This window comes from Chiloscyllium plagiosum, unplaced genomic scaffold (genome assembly GCF_037043375.1).
Source record: "Chiloscyllium plagiosum isolate Xiang-an unplaced genomic scaffold, Cpla_swu_hap1 HiC_scaffold_5, whole genome shotgun sequence".
In the NCBI taxonomy this organism is placed as follows: domain Eukaryota; kingdom Metazoa; phylum Chordata; class Chondrichthyes; order Orectolobiformes; family Hemiscylliidae; genus Chiloscyllium; species Chiloscyllium plagiosum.
This window is the reverse complement of record NW_028270143.1, coordinates 34,721,379-34,741,663: the sequence shown is the minus strand read 5'-3', so window position 1 is coordinate 34,741,663 and position 20,285 is coordinate 34,721,379. Positions and strand designations below refer to the sequence as shown.

At 39.3% G+C, this 20,285-nt stretch overlaps 1 protein-coding gene across 8 annotated transcripts in view; it reads left to right on the top strand.

Annotated features, from left to right (window-relative positions):
• The window catches only part of LOC122549771 (histone deacetylase 9-like), a 796,606-nt gene that overhangs the window by 469,898 nt on the left and 306,423 nt on the right, over positions 1-20,285 (top strand). For all 8 annotated transcript variants that reach the window (XM_087987095.1, XM_087987091.1, XM_043689766.2 and 5 more), the window contains one exon: positions 12,303-12,406. In XM_087987095.1, coding sequence (XP_087843221.1) covers positions 12,303-12,406 — 104 coding nt within the window. The remainder of the gene's footprint in view (positions 1-12,302; positions 12,407-20,285) is intronic.

The window sequence follows — 20,285 nt, the reverse complement described above, 5'->3', positions numbered from 1 at the left end:
CCTAAACACTTTGGGCAATTTAGCATGGTCAATTCACCCAACCTGCACATCTTTGGATTGTGAGAGGTAACCGGAGCATCTGGAGGAAACCCATACAAACACAGGGAGAATGTGCAAACTCCACACAAACATTCACCCAAGGCTGGAATCGATCTTGGGTCTCTGTGAGGCAGCAGTGCTAACCGCTGAGCCACTGTGCGGCCCCAAGGTTATAGAGAAACCAGGAAAATTGTGCAGATTCAGATCTAGTGTAGGTAAGAACTGTAGGGGAGAACCATAGGGGAAGTTGAGCCTGGTAGGGTAATCGATGGTGTTATATTAAGTTTCACTGTCAGTATGACAATATATTTTTAAGCTGAAAATGTGTTGCTGGAGAAGCGCAGCAGGTCAAGCAGCATCCAGGGAACAGGAGAATCGACATTTCGGGCATAAGCCCTTCTTCAGGGAATATATCTTTAAGGGAAATGCTTAAGATATCAACACAATATTTTAGCATAGGGCTGAAGGATATAAAATTGCTTATCTCATCTTATTTCATTTCATTTAAAGTATGACATGCTATTGAAAGTGAGCTTTTTAACGCTGTTGTAATCTAATGTTTGTGTATGAACATGAGCTGTAATAAACATCTGTTGGATCCTTGAACACCATAACATCCATGTCCAGTTTCTTATGTTACAAGAGATAACATAAGCATTGCTGCATCATTTAAAATATGCTGCTTGAGGCAATTGCATCAGATGACGGGGATGTGGCAGAGGCCATTGACCAAATAGCTTTGATGTTAATGACAGAAATTCCACATAATTCCTTATATTTGAATTTCACATTTTAATCCAGCATATTTGATAACTCTGCCCGCTAATATAGAATAGTAACTTAGCAACTTATTGTTACTTGTAATTTTTACCAAAAACAAATTCAGTGAAAAGTTTTAAAATCGCCATACACTGCCACCCATATTAATAGCAAGACATAGATAAGAAAACATTTTAAAAATAATTAAGACAAAGTCCATCCTAGTTCAATTAATGACCCCTGGACTCTGGAAAAGACAGTGCCGCGGCAGAAAGGCGACAAAGCAGCTGCTGAAGAAAACAGCTGCCTCACCGGCTGCTCAAATCCTGCACAGCAAGACTCCACAGAATCCCAAAGCCACCCCCAAGGATCTGCCACATCAGTGATCCCGAACCTGAAGACATTGCAGAAGCCACCCAAAAGTGTGTGGCTAGAATCACCCCATCACTGAAGACGTTGAAAAAGACCACCCCTGGATGCAGCTGCAATGGCTGTGAGGAACCAGCATTGCCACTGCATCAGCCACCCAAAACATCCCTCCTCCACTGAAGCCACCAGACAAAGATAAAATAAATATTGGTGTTAAAAATAATAAATTGGAAAAATACAGTAAAGAAGAATGCGGCAGGCCTGGACATCACAAACAGATGGGCTCAGAAGCCCAACCACTTCCTACCCTGCCATTGCCATCCAAAAGAAAAATCAGAAGGTCACAAATTAAGACCTCACTCTAGAGACCTGAGTGTGTAACCTATATTGACACTCCAGACTGCCCTATTAGGTCGATGTAAAAAATCTCATATCATTATTTTGCGTAGAGCAGTTCCACCTGATGACATGGCCAACATTTATCCCTTAAACAACATTAATGAACCCTATTAGCTTTAATTTGCTCAACATTGATGAGCCTTCGGAGTAATGGAATGTTTTCCCATGCTTGTGCAGTCCATATGGAAGATCCTGCTATTCGTGAATGATTCCTGCCTTTTTCATAGCTTTTCTAGTTGAGTCCTGCTGAATGTGACCTTGATAAAGGCCTCATGTTTCCTTAATAGCTTTACTGAATGCATCTTGCTTGTTGTGGCTTTGTAAGACAATTCCTGTTCTTTTAATGGTTTTCCCAGATGATTCCTAACTTTGTCAGATGTTGCCATGTGGCTCTCAACAATTTTTAATTGTTCAGCTCTTTCAGTTTGCTTGAGCTGCTTTCTTCAAGCTTTATCTGAAGAATCTTTAGTTTGTAAGCTGCAGCTAAATGCAGTCTTGCCACCATGTTCGAAGATAAATCCTCACCACAGCTCACCTTGATGTAAAATTCAACTGGTTGATTTGCTACCACCATCCTTTTTCCTCTGGAGAGATCTCCAGACCTGACTCATCTTGTGTGGTCAAGGAAAACCACAGGGTTGCCTAACAAGAACAGGCTCTTGTGCTGAACAAGATGCAGTTTATTACAACATAGCAGCTAGGTACAAGTTACATCGATATGATAGACATTGATCACTGAGACTATAAGGGACTCCTCAATGTTAGATCGGACTCCTTCGAGTTCCAAAGCTGTTCTCCTGCCTGAATCCATGTGATATTATCATACTGAGGACCAGTAGCACGGGTTTCCTCAGCACTATCCTTTCAGACCTTACATGCTTACACATGAATTTCCACCCTGATTTCACAATGGTCAAGATTTGGAATAGGTCTGTCCCCTTCACTTCCACAGAAGAGTTAGGGGATTACATAGGGTAACCTCTAAGACTGCAGGAACAATTCCAGTGCACCCATCATGGTTAGACCCCATGGGGACACTGTCTGCTGAAGCTATAGGTGTGGGTCCCTTACTTGACCTTAAAATGTTCCACATATTAGTGGGAAGTAAGGAATATTGATTACCGTGCCAACGTTCTGATGCCGTTTGAGATTTTAAAAAAAATCTCTCTTCCACCTAATCAGAACCTCACTCTGTGCTTTGAGTTGCTTTCACTTCCTCAAGACAGCAACCTACATTTTGGTGACACCACAGGGGCCTGCAGTTTTGACTCTTTAATCTTTAGATTTATTGATGTATGTCAGTGAACTTTGCATCCCATTACAAACAAGGTAATATGCATCGTTGTCAGGACCATCTTTCTCATTAATGATTTTTTAATATATTAAAGGTTAACATACCAAAATGTGAATGTGTAGGATTTTGCTTCAACATTTCCATTTATTCCAAATTCAATAATCCACATAAGAAAAAATGACCAATCATGAATCACTTTTCAAATTTTAAAGCAGTCAAGTCATCAATTAACTGGCATGATGGAAAACAATGACTTTGTCCATTTTATAATGCTCAATGCTGGGTTAAAGTGGCACACCAAAAATGTAGGATAGCCCATTTCAGCTAGAAGCCTTTCAGCTTCCTATTGACAGTATCATGCTTCCTGGCCTGATGGGGAAAGAACAGACATATACAAACATATCACCAATAGCATGTGACAGGTAAGTTTAAATTTAACGCTAAGCACAGGTAAGAGCAACTGTTCTTCCTGAAAATTATGTTAATGCCAGTTGAAATAAGATAGGAGATGAGAGACAGAATGCTGTTTCCTAATTTCTTGTCTGGTTCATATCATTCTCCTTTACTTTGGGCCTTAAATGGATCTTTCCTTCTCCTTTCATTGCCTTCTTGGCTTGCCTATATCCTTTAGTTCTTTCAAAGATTTTTCATGGCTTGACCAAAATGTCACTGGCATATTATTTCATAATCTCTCTAGCTTGCTTTTAAAAAAAAATCTGTTCCGAGGATACTTAAAAATGGTCATGAAGCTGTTTTGCTCTCGCATTCTACCTTTGGTGAGTGCAGACTTAGAGAACTTAGGAACATCTTCGCAAAAAGCACGTGCTCGGAACTTTCAACTGTCCACTGGAATATTGCTGGAGATTACTGATTTTGTCGTATACTTAAGTTCTATAAAGTTTCAAACACTTGTCCTGCTTTATTTACATTGAGAGTAGGTCAGATATATTCACCTGTTCTTTATTTTCCTTCATTTTGCTTATGAGCTCTTAAAATAAACTTGAAACACATTTCAATCTCATCTGAGTACAAATACTGTCTACGCACCAGAAGATGAGATGAAATTGAATGGACTGTTATAGAAAAGGATGGTTGGTGCCCAGGCTTCATAGGGACAGGTGTAAGCCATTTAGCGTGTTCTTGTATTCCATAACATCCTGGACAATCATCCACTTCAGTCCTTTTTTATTTTTCCCATATTATACATGTACCCCTTTATATCATAGGTATTTAGAAATCAGTGAATCAATTTCAAAATTCCTCTGAGGTTGAGAATTATAAATATTCACAGTCCTCTAAGTCAAAAAATATTATCCTTATCTTAGACCCAAGTGTCTTCCCTGTTATTTGAAATACTGTCACCTTGTTCCAGACCCCCAGCCAGAGGAAACATCTTACATGCATCTACCCTGTCTATCCCTTTAGGTATTTGAAGGTTGCAATGAGATCACTTCATATTCTTCAAACCTTGAGAGAATACAGACTTAGTCTCTGATCATACATCAGCCCCGCCATCCCTGAAACAAGGCTGGTGGATCTTTATTGTCCACCCTCTGAGGTTAATATTGTTTCTAAGGTAAGGGGATCAAAATAGTGCACAGTACTCTGGGTGCAGTCTAACAATTGGGGCAAGGCTTTGCTACTCTGTACTCTAATCCTCTTGAATAAAGCCTAACATTCCATTAGCTTTCCTTCTTATCTGCTGCCCCCACGTGAGATTGTTCAGGGATTGATTGACAAGGGCACCCAGGTACCTTTGTTCATTGACTCTCCCTAACCTCTCAACATTTAAGAAATACACCGCGCGTCTGCTCTTCCTACTATATTGAGTGACCTCATTATTTGTCACTTTATATTTAAGCTACTGTGTTTTTGCCTACTCACAAAGTCTGTCCAAATCTGCCTGGATTAGTCTCATATCTTCCTCACAGCAGACTATCCCACATAGCTTTCTGTCATCTGCATTTAGTCCTCACATCCAAACAATTGATATAGATTGTGAACATCTAGGGCTCAAGTACTGGTCCTTGTGGTACCACAGTGCTACATCCATCAACTCCTCTTTATCATTCTGTTCATAACATCTGAAAATTCATTGACATAGAAAACAGGAGCAGGAGTAGGCCATTTGGCCCTTTGATCATGGCAGATCATCCAATTCAGTCCCTGTTTCCAGTTTCTCCCCATATCCTTTCACCCCTTTAGCCCTAAGTATTGTATCTAATTTATTTTTGAAAACATTCAGTGATTTGGCCTCAGGTGATTTCTGTGGCAGAGAATTCCAAAAGGCTCACCAGTTTCTGGATGGAGAAATTCTTTATCATCTCAGTCTGAAATGACCTACTCTGTATCATAGAATCTCTACAGTGTGGAAACAGACCCTTCGACCCATCAAGTCCACACTGACCCTCTGAAGAGTAACCCACCCAGACCCATTTCCCCACCCTACATTTACCCCCGATTATTGCACCTAACCAACATATCCCTAAACGCTATCGACAATTTAACATGGCTAATTCACCTAACCTGCACATCTTTGGACTGTGGGAGGAAACCACAGGGCAAATGTGCAAACTCCACACAGACAGTAGCCCAAGGCTGGAATTTATCCTTAGGTTACGACCAAAGGTTCAGAATATCCTTAGGTTACGACCATGGATTCAGAATGCTGAAGTGTAGAGTGGATGATATTTCTCCAAAAAACTTCCACAATTTTCCATTCACAGATCTATGCTGATTTCGCCCAATCAAATCATCATTATCCTTTTGTCCCATCTTTAAAATAAACTGTGGCATTTTCCCTGTTACTTACACAAGACCAATACGTGCGTAGTCCCCTATTTTCTCTCTTCGTCACTTCATAAATGCTGGGGTTTCATTCACTACCTTTCAATCTGCAACAGCCATTCCAGAATCTGTAGAAGTTTGGAAAATGATAACCAAAGCATCCAATGTCTCCATAGCTATTTCTTTCAACACCCTGGAATGTACACTATCAATTCCTAGGGTTTAGCAATCTGTATTCTCATTCATTTCTCCAATGCACTTTTTTTAAAAAACTGAAACCAATTCCCTCCTCATTTTCTTTTATCACTTGGGACTAATTCAAGGAGAGTTTTTGCATCTTCCTCAGTAAAGTTTGTCACATAATGTAATTATTTAACTTCTCCTTCGATTCTGTATTCCCTTTTCCAAATTCTCCTGACTCTACCTGTAATGTTTGTAATGTAGAGGAGCCAGTGTTTGACTGGAGTGGACAAAGTTAAAAATCACACAAAACCAGGTTATAGACCAACAGATTTATTTGGAAGCATTAGCTTTTGGAGCGCTGCTCCTTCATCAGGTGGTTGTGGACAATAACCTGGCATTGTGTGATTTTTTAACTTTGTAATATTTGTCTTAGCCTACTATTTTCTTTACATATGTCAAGAAGCATTAACACTCAATGTTTATATTATTTTACAAGTTTACCTTCATACTCTATTCACACTATCTTTTTCAGTTTATTGATTTTGCATTTTAAAATCCTCCCAGTCTTCAGATTTACTGCTAGTCTGTCAACTTTATCGGCTTTTCTTTTGATTCTATACAATTCTTACCTTCCATTGTCGGCCATGGCTGGCTGATGTGTTTTGCGTTTTTATTTTGTGCCTTTGAGGAATCTGGAAAGCATATAATGATTCTAATTGTAATAAAAACATACAAGAATATTGTAAGAATCTTGATGTTCCTGACAAGAATAGGAACAATCGGTATCCTTAAGAGAACTAACTTTTGAAGGACTTCATGAAACTTCTGTAATATTTGGAGTTGTTTCTGTTACATCTCCTGGGTGTTTGCCTCTTTTACTGAAGTTACAGTGTGAAAACAGGTGACACTGCCAGAGATTTTGCCTTCACTTAAGGGGACCAGCAATGCAAAAGGTAAAATAGCATTAGATCTGAACTAATATGGAAAGAGTACTAAAATAGATTATAGTGAGGAGATATTTAGAATCCAGTAATAATAGGATCCCAATTTTGAGATTTTAATGGGAATAAAAGAGTCAATGAAATCTGATATGAAATTGGACAGACTCTGAAGAGATGAAATGCTTGTAAGGGAAAAAATTTTAAAGAACTATTTAAAGTAAGGAATGTGTGGTTGGGGAGTAGTGGGAAATGGATGTTCTTTAAGGAAATATTTACATTTCAGAAGCAAAAATCCCAGAATCCAGTTGACTAAACAAAAAAGTAAGAAAATAGTTGAAAAAGCAATCATGAGAAAGAGAGAAAGAAATGTAAATTCTGTGATGAACAGGGTAGGAAGAATGATAAGATTTAGCATCTAGAAACTGATGTGGGAGAAGTGATACAACAAGAACTAAATGTTCTCTCTATCAGGAAAAAGAGAAAGCTAAAATAAGTTCCAAACTGTTTACTAATAATAGTAAAGATGTGAAAAATGGCAAAATTACCAAACTATTATTTTATTTTAGTTACTTTTATTACTGAAAAGGAGATGCATAACTTGTGAGGAGTTTAAGGAGCAAGGAAGCTGCTAACTATAAATATCACAGAGAAAACCATAGAACATCTTAGGAATAAAACGTAGAACATTACAGCGCAGTACAGGCCCTTTGGCCCTCGATGTTGTGCCGACCTGTGGAACCAATCGGAAGCCCATCTGTCTTACACTATTCCATCTATATGTTTATCCAATGACCATTTAAATGTCCTTAAAGTTGACGAGTCTATTACTATTGCAAGCAGGGCGTTCCACACCTCTACTACTCTTTGAATAAAGAAACTACTTCTGACATCTGACATATATCTATCACCCCTCAATTTAAAGCTATGTCCCCCTCGTGCTAGTCACCAGCATTCAAGGAAAAAGGCTCTCAGTGTCCACACTATCTAACTTTCTGATTATCTTATATGTCTCAATTAAGTCACCTCTCTACCTTCTTCTCTCTAATGAAAACACCCTCAAGTGCCTCAGCTTTTCCTCAAAAGACCTTCCCTCCATTCCAGGCAACATCCTGGAAATCTCCTCTGAACCCTTTCCAAAGCTTCCACATCCTTCCTATAATGCAGTGACCAGAACTGTACGCACTACTCCAAATGCGGCCACACCAGTGTTTTGCACAGTTGCAACATGACCTCGTGGCTCTGAAATTCAATCCTTCTACCAATAAAAGCTAACAGACCATAAACCTTCTTAACAACCCTATCAACCTGGGTGGCAACTTTCAGGGATCTATGTACATGGACACCCACATCTCTCTGCTCATATACACTGCCAAGAATCTTATCATTAGCCCAGTACTCTGCATTCCTGTTGCTCCTACCAAAGTGAATCACCTCACACTTTTCCACATTAACCTCCATTTACCACCTCTCAGCCTAGGTCTGCAGCTTATCTATCTCCCTCTGTAACCTATAACACCCTTCAGCACTATCCATAACTCCATCGACCTAAGTGTCATCTGCAAATTTATTAGAGTCTTGATTAAAGTGGTGCTGGAAAAAACACAGCAGGTCAGGCAGCATCCGAAGAGCAGGAAAATCGACGTTTTGGGCAAAAGCCCTTCATCAGGAATGAGCAACCCATGCTTCTACGCACTCATCCAGGTCATTTAAAAAAATGGCAAACAACAGTGGATCCAAAACAGATGCTTGCGGTACACCATTAGTAACTGAACTCCAGGATGAACATTTCCCATCACCCACCACTGTCTGTCTTCTTTCAGCTAGCCAATTTTTGATCCAAACTGCTAAATCACCCTCAATCCCATACCACTGTATTTTCTGCAATGGCCTACTGTGGGGAACCTTATAAAATGCCTTACTGTTTACTACATAAACCACATCAACTGTTTTACCCTCATCACCTTCTCAATGAACTCAAGTAGGGTTGTGAGGCATGACCTACCCTTCACAACACTGTGCTGACTATCCCTAATCAACTTATTCCTTTCCAGATGATTATAAATCCTATCTCTTATAACTTTTTCCAACACTTTACCCATAACTGAAGTAAGGCTCACTCATCTATAATTACCAGGGTTGTATCTACTCCACTTCTTGAACAAGAGAATAACATTTGCTATCCTCCAGTCTTCTGGCACTATTCCTGTAGACAACAATTAATTTAAAGATCAAAGCCAAAAGCTTTGCAATCTCCTCCCTGTGGTTCCCAGTGAATCCTAGGATAAATCCTATCCAGCCCTGGGGACTTATCGATTTTCACACTTTCCAGAATTGCTAACATCTCTTCCTTGTGAACCTCGATAGTCTAGCAGTAATGTTGGAGGTTAGTGTCTAACACATCAGCCAGATCAGGTCAGGGTAACAGATTCCCTTCCCTAATAGACATTGGCCAACCAGTTAGATGTTTTTTACAAGCAGCTGACCTCCGCTTTCATTTCCAGATTTTAAAAACTTAATTCAAATTCTGAGACTGCCATGGTGATATTTGATTTCATGTTATTAGGTTTATTATTCCAGGATTCTAGAATTGAAATTTGCTGGTGGACCTCCAGGCCCTGTTGGTGTGAGTTCTGTTCTGAGAGTCTAGGACCAGAGAGCAAAATCTCAGATTGAGATCACTGTTTAAAGCTAAAGTATAGAGAAGTGTTTTCTTCTCTAAGGGTAGAGCATCTGTGGAATTCTTAACTGCAGAAACTATTAAGGCTGGCTCAATAAGTGTATTAATGAGATTGACAGATTTTCAGTCAGTAAGGAAAATCAAGGGGATATGGGGAAAAGGCAGGAAAGTAGAGTTGAGCATTATCGGATCACCTGTGATCTCATTATATGGCAGAGTGGATTGAGTGGATTCCGTTTGGGCAGAAAATAATGGACTTCCTCTGAGAACCCTCTCCCATTAGGGTATGCAAGTGGGCTCCTTAGGCTATGTTCAGCAGATGGATCCATCAGCAGCGGCAACCTGGGAAATCCTGCAATTGAAAAAAACTACTGGCCGATATGTTCAGAAAGAAATGCCTTCTTTTGCTGACTAAGAAATTCATAGGAAACATGGAACTGCAATTTTCTCTTCAAAGGACTACTGAAATCACAGCCTATTGTTCACCTGGAGTGTCCAAACACCTTGTCATAATATGATTGAACACAGGGGTTCTTACATCATTCATTTTCTCTCTGGATTTCCACATAATATGACCTTCACACCAGTGGGGATGTTAGTTTAAACACTTCATTTCATTTAACTATCAGTGAGGCATGTTTCCAAACTATAAGTTTAGATTAAACAAAGTTGGGTCTTGGGAATACTTAGGTTTGTGTTGTTTATCATAACTTTTCAAATATTAAAAAATGTAAAACCTTGCACTAATTAAATCCAGATTCTGGTTTCATTTAGTGTAAATAATGTCATGGAAATTTCAAATTGTTTGTTTGAGTTGATTGAAAATTCGTAGTATATGAATATTCTAGTTACAAGTTTGGTCATTTGTACCTTTGTTTACTTATTTATCTGATAACTGAACCCATGCAAACGTTAGATAAATAGATATTATTTTAAACATTCATGCATATTTAATGCTTGGATAAAGATGCATACTTGGTCAAATTTTAGATGGACAAATAAATATTGTAGAAATTGCAGCTGAACTGATTGAGCAAGCATTGAAAAAATTGCCATGAAGAGTTGCTTTGAATCCTTTATTGGTTTTCTTCCAGATTATGGGTAGTTTTTTTTTAATAATCATGTTATATCATTGTAAATTACAATCAACAAAAGGGCATTTTATGTTGAGAGTATGTCATTGGCAATCCTCGGTTGATTGCTTCTAATGCCACTCTATCAATCTAAACGAAGTGAATCTGACTAGACTGTATGCAGGGTGGTACAATTACAACAGTTCAAAGACATTTGGATGGGCTTTTTTTTTAGATTAGATTCCCTACAGTATGGAAACAGGCTCTTCGGCCCAACAAGTCCATACTGACCCTCCGAAGAGTAGCCCAGCCAGACCCATTCCCCATATTCACCCCTGACTATGGGCAATTTAGCATGACCAATTCATCTAACCTGCACATCTTTGGGTTGTGGGAGGAAACCGGAGCACCCAGAGGAAACCCACGCAGACACAGGGAGAATGTGCAAACTCCACACAGATAGTTACCCAAGGCAGGGATCGAACCTGGGTCCCTGGAGCTGTGAGGCAGCAGTGCTTACCACTGAGCCACCATGCCACCCTGATGGTGATTCTCGATTCTCAGTGCATATGTAGAAGGCCAATGTGTTGTATGTCATTTATGTGTGGCAGTATCACAATAAAAGATTAAAGATTGCAATGTTGTTTTCATAATAAAAAAAACTAGAGTTGTTGCAGGTAGTATTATAGCCAATATATAGTATAAAATGTTTTGGATGAAGCAAATTAAATGTTTCTGTTACACAGGCCCCATCTATTGGCAGTCAATAGAATAATACACATCTGTTGAAAATACAGTAACAAATAGCAGAAATAAAATAACTCAAGACTTCTGAAAGTGATACTTTGTTATTTAATTAACAGCTTGGAGAATTCTTGCTATATTTCTCCAATCCTCAATACCAGAATTCAGCTGTACCTCCATTTTAATTCCCGTAGCCACATTTGTCAACTTGTTTTCTTCTGTTTCGTTCTGACTCTCACTGTGAAGTGGCTTGAGATCTTTCACTGATATTAAAAACTCTAAACAATTGTTAATTGCTATGAATAGTGTTGATTATATGGCCTCTGAAGAAGGGAGTGAGCTTAATGTGTTGAATGACTCGTTCATCTCCTATGATTTCTTATATTCGTGTATCATTCTCACTGAATAAGGGATAGCTGAAGGAAAGTTAGGTTAAAATAATTGAATTAGTTTATTGTGTAGTGAGTAAATGTCTGGTAATTTGTTGTGCTGGAGGTTTTAGGTTTAGACTTTAAGTTCACAGGTCCTAACCACAGTGGTGAAGGCGACACTGCAACTGAGTTCAATACTCTTGGAAGAAGGGGTAAGAAATAATTAGCCAATTATTAGCTCATAATCAATATGATGACCTATACCTGGTGGAAATATGATGTCGTTTAATATTAATGTGCCCCAACCACAGGCCACTCCCTATAAGCACACACATGTAGGATGTCAGTGCCTGTGAAACAGTACATCTTCATAAATCGCTGTATACCTTCATGAATCACTTCAAGCAGAGATAATTGTAAAACAAACTTAATTGCTGAGGTCTAAGTCTATGTAGAGTCCATCCTAAGCTGATTTCATACTGTATAAAAGGTACATTTGATTAAGAGAAATAGAGTCTATAAGCCCAACATCAGTTCAGAATACTACACTGAATTGCTAATTGCTAATAATCTTCAGTTTTACCAAATGGAAAAATCTCTCCTTTGCTAATCCCATTCTCACCCATATATGTAACTCCTGATTTTTTTTTTGTGTTCTTCTTAAAGGTTCCTCAGTTTGTAACAGTGCTCCAGGATCTGGCCCCAGCTCTCCCAACAATAACTGCATTGGATGTTCAATAGAGAATGGATTCTCACGTTCACACACTGAGGTAAGACTTCAATGTTTTACATCATTGGGTCATTGTACTTTCTTATCTTTGCCCCTGTCTGCTTCTAATACTCTCGTTTCAGTCTCCCCCACTCCGGACTTTTGTGTCTGTACTTTTCTGTGAAATTCTTTTTGGCACCAAGATCAGCAAAAGAAAATTCCTGGGCAATAATTTACACAATAAAGAGCTGGAAATGCAGCTTGATAGAAACCAGCTGGGATTTCAGGTGTGCTGTCAAAGTTCTGTGAGTGACTCATCCTCTTGATGTTTGGAAACCCCTCAGCCTTTGCTGTGTCATTTCTAGTTGCATGTTTCATTTAGTTATCCTTAGGTCTACCCCTGGGATTTTGATGGCATGGACTGGCTGACATTTTTTCCCTGAGAAGCGCAGATAATATTCCACCATCTTTTTCTCGTCAAGTATTAATAGAAAAACCATATATTTAACCTGTCAGGGATATTTTGCATGAGAAAAATATTATTAGCCTATTGGTTTCTGAGGCTGGGAGGTGCAGTGGATTAAGATACTGTCCTCTGGGACTCAAGTCTGAATCAAATCCAGGTTGAAAGGACAAAGACTTTCTCTCTCAGACTGCTGAAAAAGTCTACCTTTTTTGGCAAGTGTGTGAGGATAGTGGGGATATAAGGAATATAAGTGAGATTCTGAGAGTATATTCTGCTTGTTATTTCAAATGCAGCCCCATAATTATATACTAAAACAGCAACTTATAATATTGGTCATTACTTAAAAACAGCACCTCATCTGTAAATACTCTGATGGTACATTATGTATTCAAACAAAAGCAAGAAGCAAGAGTAAGACATCAATGCCTCTAGCCTGTTCACTCAATTAATAATGTGATTGCAGATCTGATTGTAACCTCAAATCTTCATTTCTGCTGATAACCTTTCACCTCCTTGCTTACCAAGACTCTGTTAATTTCACCCTTAAACATATTCAAAGACATTGCTTCCACCATCTCTTAAGGAAGAGATTTCCAAAGACTCATGACCTTCTGTTGGGCAAAACAATTCCTCATGTCTACTTATTGAGGCATAGATTTGCACAGCACAGGTACCGAACCTTCAGTCTAACCAGTCCATGCCGAACATAATTCCAAACTAAACAAGTCCCACCTGCCTGCTCCTGGCCCATATCCTTTCAAACTTCTCCTATTCATGTATCCATCTTAATGTATTTTAAATGTTGTACCCACATTCACCACTTTCTCAGGAAGTTCATTCCACACGCAAACTACCCTTTTTATAAAACATTTGTTCCTCATGTCTGTTTTAAATCTCTCTCTCACTCCTTAAAAATGTGCCCCCAAGTCTTGAAATCCCCCATCTACGGGAAAAAAAAACGACCATTCATTCTATCTCTACCTCTCATTACTTTATAAACCTCTCTCGGGTTGCCTCTCAACCTCCTACGCTCCACTGAAAAAAGTCCCAGCCTATTCAGCTGTTTTTATAATGCAAGCCTTCCATCCCCAGCAATATTCTGGTAAATTTCCTTCTGAATCTTCCCCAGCTAGAGAAGAGAAGGTCATTAACCTTCTTCCTTAACTGCTGGGCATATTGTATTGACCTAAATGGCATCTTCAGACCAGACTGACAGTGTCTGATTTCTTCTGGCACTCTTGGGGAAAGAGAGCACCCCTCTGCTCCGACACCTCAGTCCAGCACCAGGCATTGTTCCCTCTAATTTTCTTTAGGCTATGTGTGTCTCTGAGGACTGTGTACTGCAGTGACTTCTGTAATGTGAAGTCAATGTCATGGATGTCATGTGTTGAACCTTGAAGCGTCTACATGTGCAGCCACCCTAAATATAGGGTTCCGGGTTCCTTTTGTGTAAAGTTGGACGTCAACTTCCATCTCTCAGCCATGTCCTTTGGAATTGCACAGTAACACACACAGGCCAGTTCCTGGATTGCAGCATTTGAAATGATGTTCAGTGGGGTTTAACTATGATTCCAAGGTGTGAATGTTGTATAGTCCCAGCACCAGTGGGCATTTTTGCCACTGGCAAGAGCAAGATTGTACAAGGGTCGCACAGTGCAGGCAGGATACATAATTGATGAGGTGAGCAACAGAGAATTGTTTGTAAAAAGTCACCAAGACTCACAAAAGGAAATCTCCGTAAATTTCTTTAAATTGATACTTGTGCAAAATGTGGGAAAAATATGCGCTGTTTCTCTCTATAGATGTTGCTGGAAGTGATGAGTTTCTCCAGCACGTTCTGTTTTTATTTCAGATTTCCAGCATCTGTAATATTTGCTTGAGCTTTAGAATGTGGTTTATCACATTATCAGGACGCCTTTGTTAACTTACAGCCTCACCCATTGCCTGCAACCTATTAGCTGAAATAGGTGTCTGAAGTTTGTGGAAAATTATTTTCCCAGATGTTACATGACAGAAAGTTTGTATTTAAAGCATTGGAGATTAAATTCAGTAATTACCATTCATGGATCAGTGTTAACTTGTTGAGAGCCACAACAATGTTTCCTCATCAAGTATGACAAGAATAATTGATCAGAGCAACTCAGATTATTCTGAATTAGGAGGTTTTCGGTTGTTAGATTAATTAATCAGTGCTTCTATATAAACTGAGAAATATTTCTGCCTGATGTATGGTAAAAACAGGTACAAATTTTTAAAATCACAAGGATTCATATAACTGAGACAGAAGAGCATTCTTGGATCATTTAGAAGTGATATAAATTGATTGAACTCATCATACATGCTGCATAAAACAGGGTCTCGAGAGGTTCATTTGTTTATGATTCAGCCTCACAACTATTTACTTAATTAGCTTGCTATTATGAAAATAAAACATCAGCTTAAAAATGGATAAAATGCTTATTTGGTTCCGTAGTATTTCAGACTGTAATGTATCCTGCGATCTTAATAAAACTGGCATTCCCTGTTTTAGCAGACATTTAATATTATGACACCTTTGTTTTCAGTGATCTGTTTATTGGCGTAGTCTCCATGACCTATCGTTTCATGTCAGAAAGCCCCCATAAAGCCTCAGTAGGAGGTTCTGTTTTGAGCAAAAACATTCAGTGTTATTTTTCATGTTAGGAATCAGCCAAAGCCTCCGAGAGAAACAGCGTGGTATTCATGGGTTGCTTTTTTATGCTTTTTTTTGCCCAAGATAATTGATATCTCAGAACCTAAAGGTCTCAAAAGCGGAGGTGACAAATTATTACAATTCTGTCAGGCCAGGACCTGTGTGCTGTTTCCCTCGTGGAGGTGGCTCTTTTATTTGAGTCACAGATGCTTTTTTGTTTGGGAAGTAAGCAAGGATTGTTGCTATACTGCTACACTAGGTGTTCTTTTACATCCAAGTTTCTCCCCTGTGGTCAGAGTCATGTTACAACTGGGAGTCCCCAAGAAGCCACAAAATAAACGGGAAACTGTGAAGCCTTCTCTTGTGTGTGAGTGCTGAGCGGGAAATGTGGGGCAGAAGTTGAGCTAATTAGAAAAAAATTCAGATCAACCATCCTGCTTCTTACAGCTAGAATTTCAGCTACATTTCTTTAAGAAAGGAAGTACAGTTGTCACTAATTCCCTCTGAGTGAATTGTGATGGAACTCTGTGGAAGTATGGACAATTATAAATGTCCAAATTGCTGGTATTATTGTCAATATGATATCCAGAATGTGGCACAAAACCAGCAGCAATTTCAGCATGGAGTATTATGCCTTCAGCTTGGGCCGTCACCCTGGAATGGAGTGCTGGAACAGACATGCTATTATCGGGTACAGAGCTGAGGAAGAGCTATGTGTTTGAGATACAATTCTATGGATGAGACTTGAAAACACAGGAGTGCTCTGTTTGTTCTAGAGATTACAGAAAATATCAAAGATTCCATGACACTGTTTGTGAAACAACAGAGGTCGTCTAATGCCTTGGTCTCTTGATACCAAAGGCACAGAATACAAATTACTCATCTCAATGCTTTTTCTGCTATTTGTTGTGTGCTAAATGATTGTTCTGTTTGCCAGCGCAACATAGACTAGCGATTGATGTAATACCTTTGAAGAATTTGAGGCACTTTTAAGAAACATTTCAAAATGTAGACTAAGATTATAGTCTTTATAAAAAAAGGCAAATCATAGAAGAATTTCAATCATTTTAAATACACCTTTGGAATGTTTTACATCCTGTCCCTTTCTATGTAACTATGACAAAAAATGTATCATCTGTTGGCTTTTTTCTTTTTTTAAACCCATACAGGGTTAAAATTTAGATTCAGTCACAAAAAAAGTGGCATACCTTGTTTTCATATACAATATCCCCAGAACAGATGTTACATTATAATGGGTATCTGAGGCTGGGCCAAACTATTCAGATATAAGTATTCAGTGGTTTTCTTTGACTGTATGTGATTTGGCATCGCTTTCTGAGGTACATATTTAAACTGCTTTTGCCCAATCTATCTTTAATCTATTGACAAGATCAAGATAGGCTGGAGAGACTCTGTAGAAGGTCAGTAGAGAACAGCCATTCCCATGGTTTCAACATTGATTTTTCAATTCGGTCATTCTGTGCAAGTCATGCTGCAGTCATTGCTACCTGCAGTGTTTGAAATATTATCATTTATTTCTTTATATAAATTTTAAAACCAGGTTGAGTTTATTGCTGAGGCCAAGGTTTATACAGCACTAATTCTTTTGCTTCTGGAATTTTAGCAAAACTATGCAGATGATGATGCATGATGTAACATAAGCTGAAATACAAAGGTTTTTCTGTTCACTCCATAAACTGAGATAATACTTCAGAGGGAACCACTCAACAGACTAGTTTGAGAAACTGAACATGAGGGAAAGAAATCAAGTGTAAAATCGTAAAACCATAACATTTGCGTTATGCTGAATATTGAATTGAATAATCTTCTAAAACAAGCTGTTTGCTTGGAAGACAGTATTTACATCCAACACAAGAAGATGCAAGCCTACTGGGATCAGTATAATTTTCAAAAACATTCAATTATACATGATATCCATCAGTGGCTGAGATGCCGCAGAAGTTATAATTTTGTTTTAATTATGACATTCAGTATAAACATCTGCGTAGTGGCAAAGTTCTTCAGTAATAAATAAAATTGCTGAAAATGCATTTAAGATCACACAACAAAAGTAAGCAAAAACCGAGCTAATGGCTGGAATCTTCTCAGCTCCTGAACAAAGTGGACTATGGTGACTCAGTTGGGAAAAGGTGGTAAGCTTGGCTGAACTAAAGTTCTTGACGTCATACAAAAAAAAAGAGATGAGAATTTCTCCAATGAGCCGCCAGAGGCTGGTTTCCATGAACTTGCCTGCATTTGTATACCGTTAGTACCTAACCTCGCCTGGTTGAAATGTATTTCCCTATTCTCCTAAGCGGCAGCTAGAAATGAGATGGTGACAATTTCTGACATGAAAGTCGGAACAAGTACCTGGTGACTCCAGCTCGCTGCTTGCTCTCCTGGCATCCATCTTTGTCAGTATTCCTCAACATCTCAGGGTGTGGGCAGTGACTGTTCACAGCCATCTTGCAGGAAGCTTAGTATCAGACAAAACCAAACTTCTCCATATTTCTACAGCACATCTCCGACCACTAAGGTTTTTATGAAGATCTGTAGCTCGGGTTATGCTTGGAGTTGTTGGCCGGTTGATTTTTTTTGCAAATGCTTCATCCCCTTACTGGGTGACATCTTCAGTGCTGTGTAGCCTTCAGATGAAGCATTGTTGTTGAGATCTGCCCAAAATGTAAATGGTTCTGTCTGTTGTGGGGGTGGTTCTATTTCTGGTTTTGTGCTGTAGTGGTCTTTCGATGCGGTCTATTTCAACATGTTTGTTTATGGCACCAGTGGATGAATACCAGACTTCCAGGGATTCCCGAGCTTCAACAATGGCTATGCAGCACTGAAGATGTCACCTAGTAGGGGAACAAAATGTTTGCAGAAAAATCAACAGGCTCAGAGAACCAACCAACACCTTACATTTCTGACCTCCTCACAATACAGTCTCCATTTCAAGGCTGCACAGTGGAATGCACCAGTGCCTTTCATTCTAATGCTGCATCCAACTTATTGATTCTACCTGGTGGATCTCGGGACTCACTACTTGTTCTCTTATGCTTACTCCTTGGATGCAGACAGCCTCTCAAGCTTGGCTTGTCCTTTTGGACTTCTCTGTCTCTTTCAGAAATGAGAGGTTCACGGTATTTCTGTGTTGCCTAGCTGTTCAGAGCAGATACAAAGCAAAGCCTTTGTCATGGTTGTCAGCAGTGATCAGTTAAGGGGGTGAACATGTTGTCGAATGCACTTTGTTCTGTCAGTATTACACCTAAGCCATATGCCAGCACAGCGCCTGGCAATCACACTGCATGTGCTTCAATCAAATTACCAAGTCTCAAAGTCTAAGGGAAGTAGCCCTTCAGCAAGTCAGGGTAGACTGCTATCAGTCAGAAATTTCCAGTAGATTCAATCAAGGGTAATGTCCCATATCAGTTCAGGGCTTGGACACAATCAGTTGGCTCTTTGGTGTGTACAAGATCAGGGTTTCCAAATCACCACAGTTTGATGAATGAGTCATAGTCAGTCCTGCAGGTCCAGAGAAGACAGTCCAGCCATCTGTGTTATGTAATTGGGGAACGGTACAGAGATCAGGCAAATACCGAGTCACCCATCCGGAAGGGCAATCTGTCCAAGTCATACAAGGGCATGAGCCATGGTCAATCCTGGGCGGATGGAGGGAGGGGGAGTCAAATCACTGAAAGTTAAGGGGCTGGATTTATCAGAGCCCACAGCTATTGTAGGGAACTTGGGGAAGTCAATTTTGTGGGATTGCAGGCAGTATGCTGGGATGCAGAAGGGACGATCATTGAGAAGGGAGTATTCATGTCATATAAGGTGGAGGGACAACAGTAGAGGACATTGGTTATTGTAGGAGGAGGGATATTGACAATCGCATCACCCTGGAGTGGACAGGGGAACAGTGCAACATGATGGCTAAGCTGGAGGGCCATGGCTCTGAGGGGAGTAGATGGGGAAATAAAGTTGCTATTCAAAATGATATATGCACATGTGTGGATGCTGGGCTCGACAAAGAGTGCCAGAAAGTAAAGGACTTAACCAATTCTGGTAAAACCTGGCCCAAGATTTCAGGTTGATGATCTTTCATCCGAACTGAATTTGGTTTCAATTAATATACATGTAAGCCTGGATTTACTCTACTGCCTCATAGCGCCAGAGACCCAGGTTCCTTTCCACCCTCGGGCAACTGTCTATGTGGAGTTTGCACATTCTCCCCGTGTCTGCGTGGTTTTCCTCCAAGTGCTCTGGTTTCTTCCCACAGTCCAAAGCTGTGTTGATTTGGTGGATTGACCATGCTAAATTAAATTTCAAACATTAATTTTGAGTATTTTTAAAACTTTCATGAATTGTGAGACCTATGAATTAATTACAAATGTTACTAATAACAAACTGGCCTGTTCTCACTTTACAGTAGCATCTGGTTATCTGTTGCAGCTTTCCCGTTTATTTTTAGCTAAAATTAGAAACAAACATCCTTAGAAATGTGAAGGAGAATCTAGACTCACCGATCTATAACATCAAAGCATGTTTCCAAATGCCATTCTTTGGACCAAAATGTTTGAACGTACAGATATATCGCATATAGGGAGGGAGATGAAGGCTGTACCTGATCTTGGGGTTTAACTGTTATTCTTTTGTTTGCGTATTCCTTTTTTTCAGATTTAGCTGCCAGAATAGCCCCAGATATTGTTTATTTACAAATAGATTGAGCAGAAAACCAATTCCACAGTGTATCCTCACTATTTCCATTTAACTACCTTTGCATGCAAACCCTTAACATTAATACAGCTA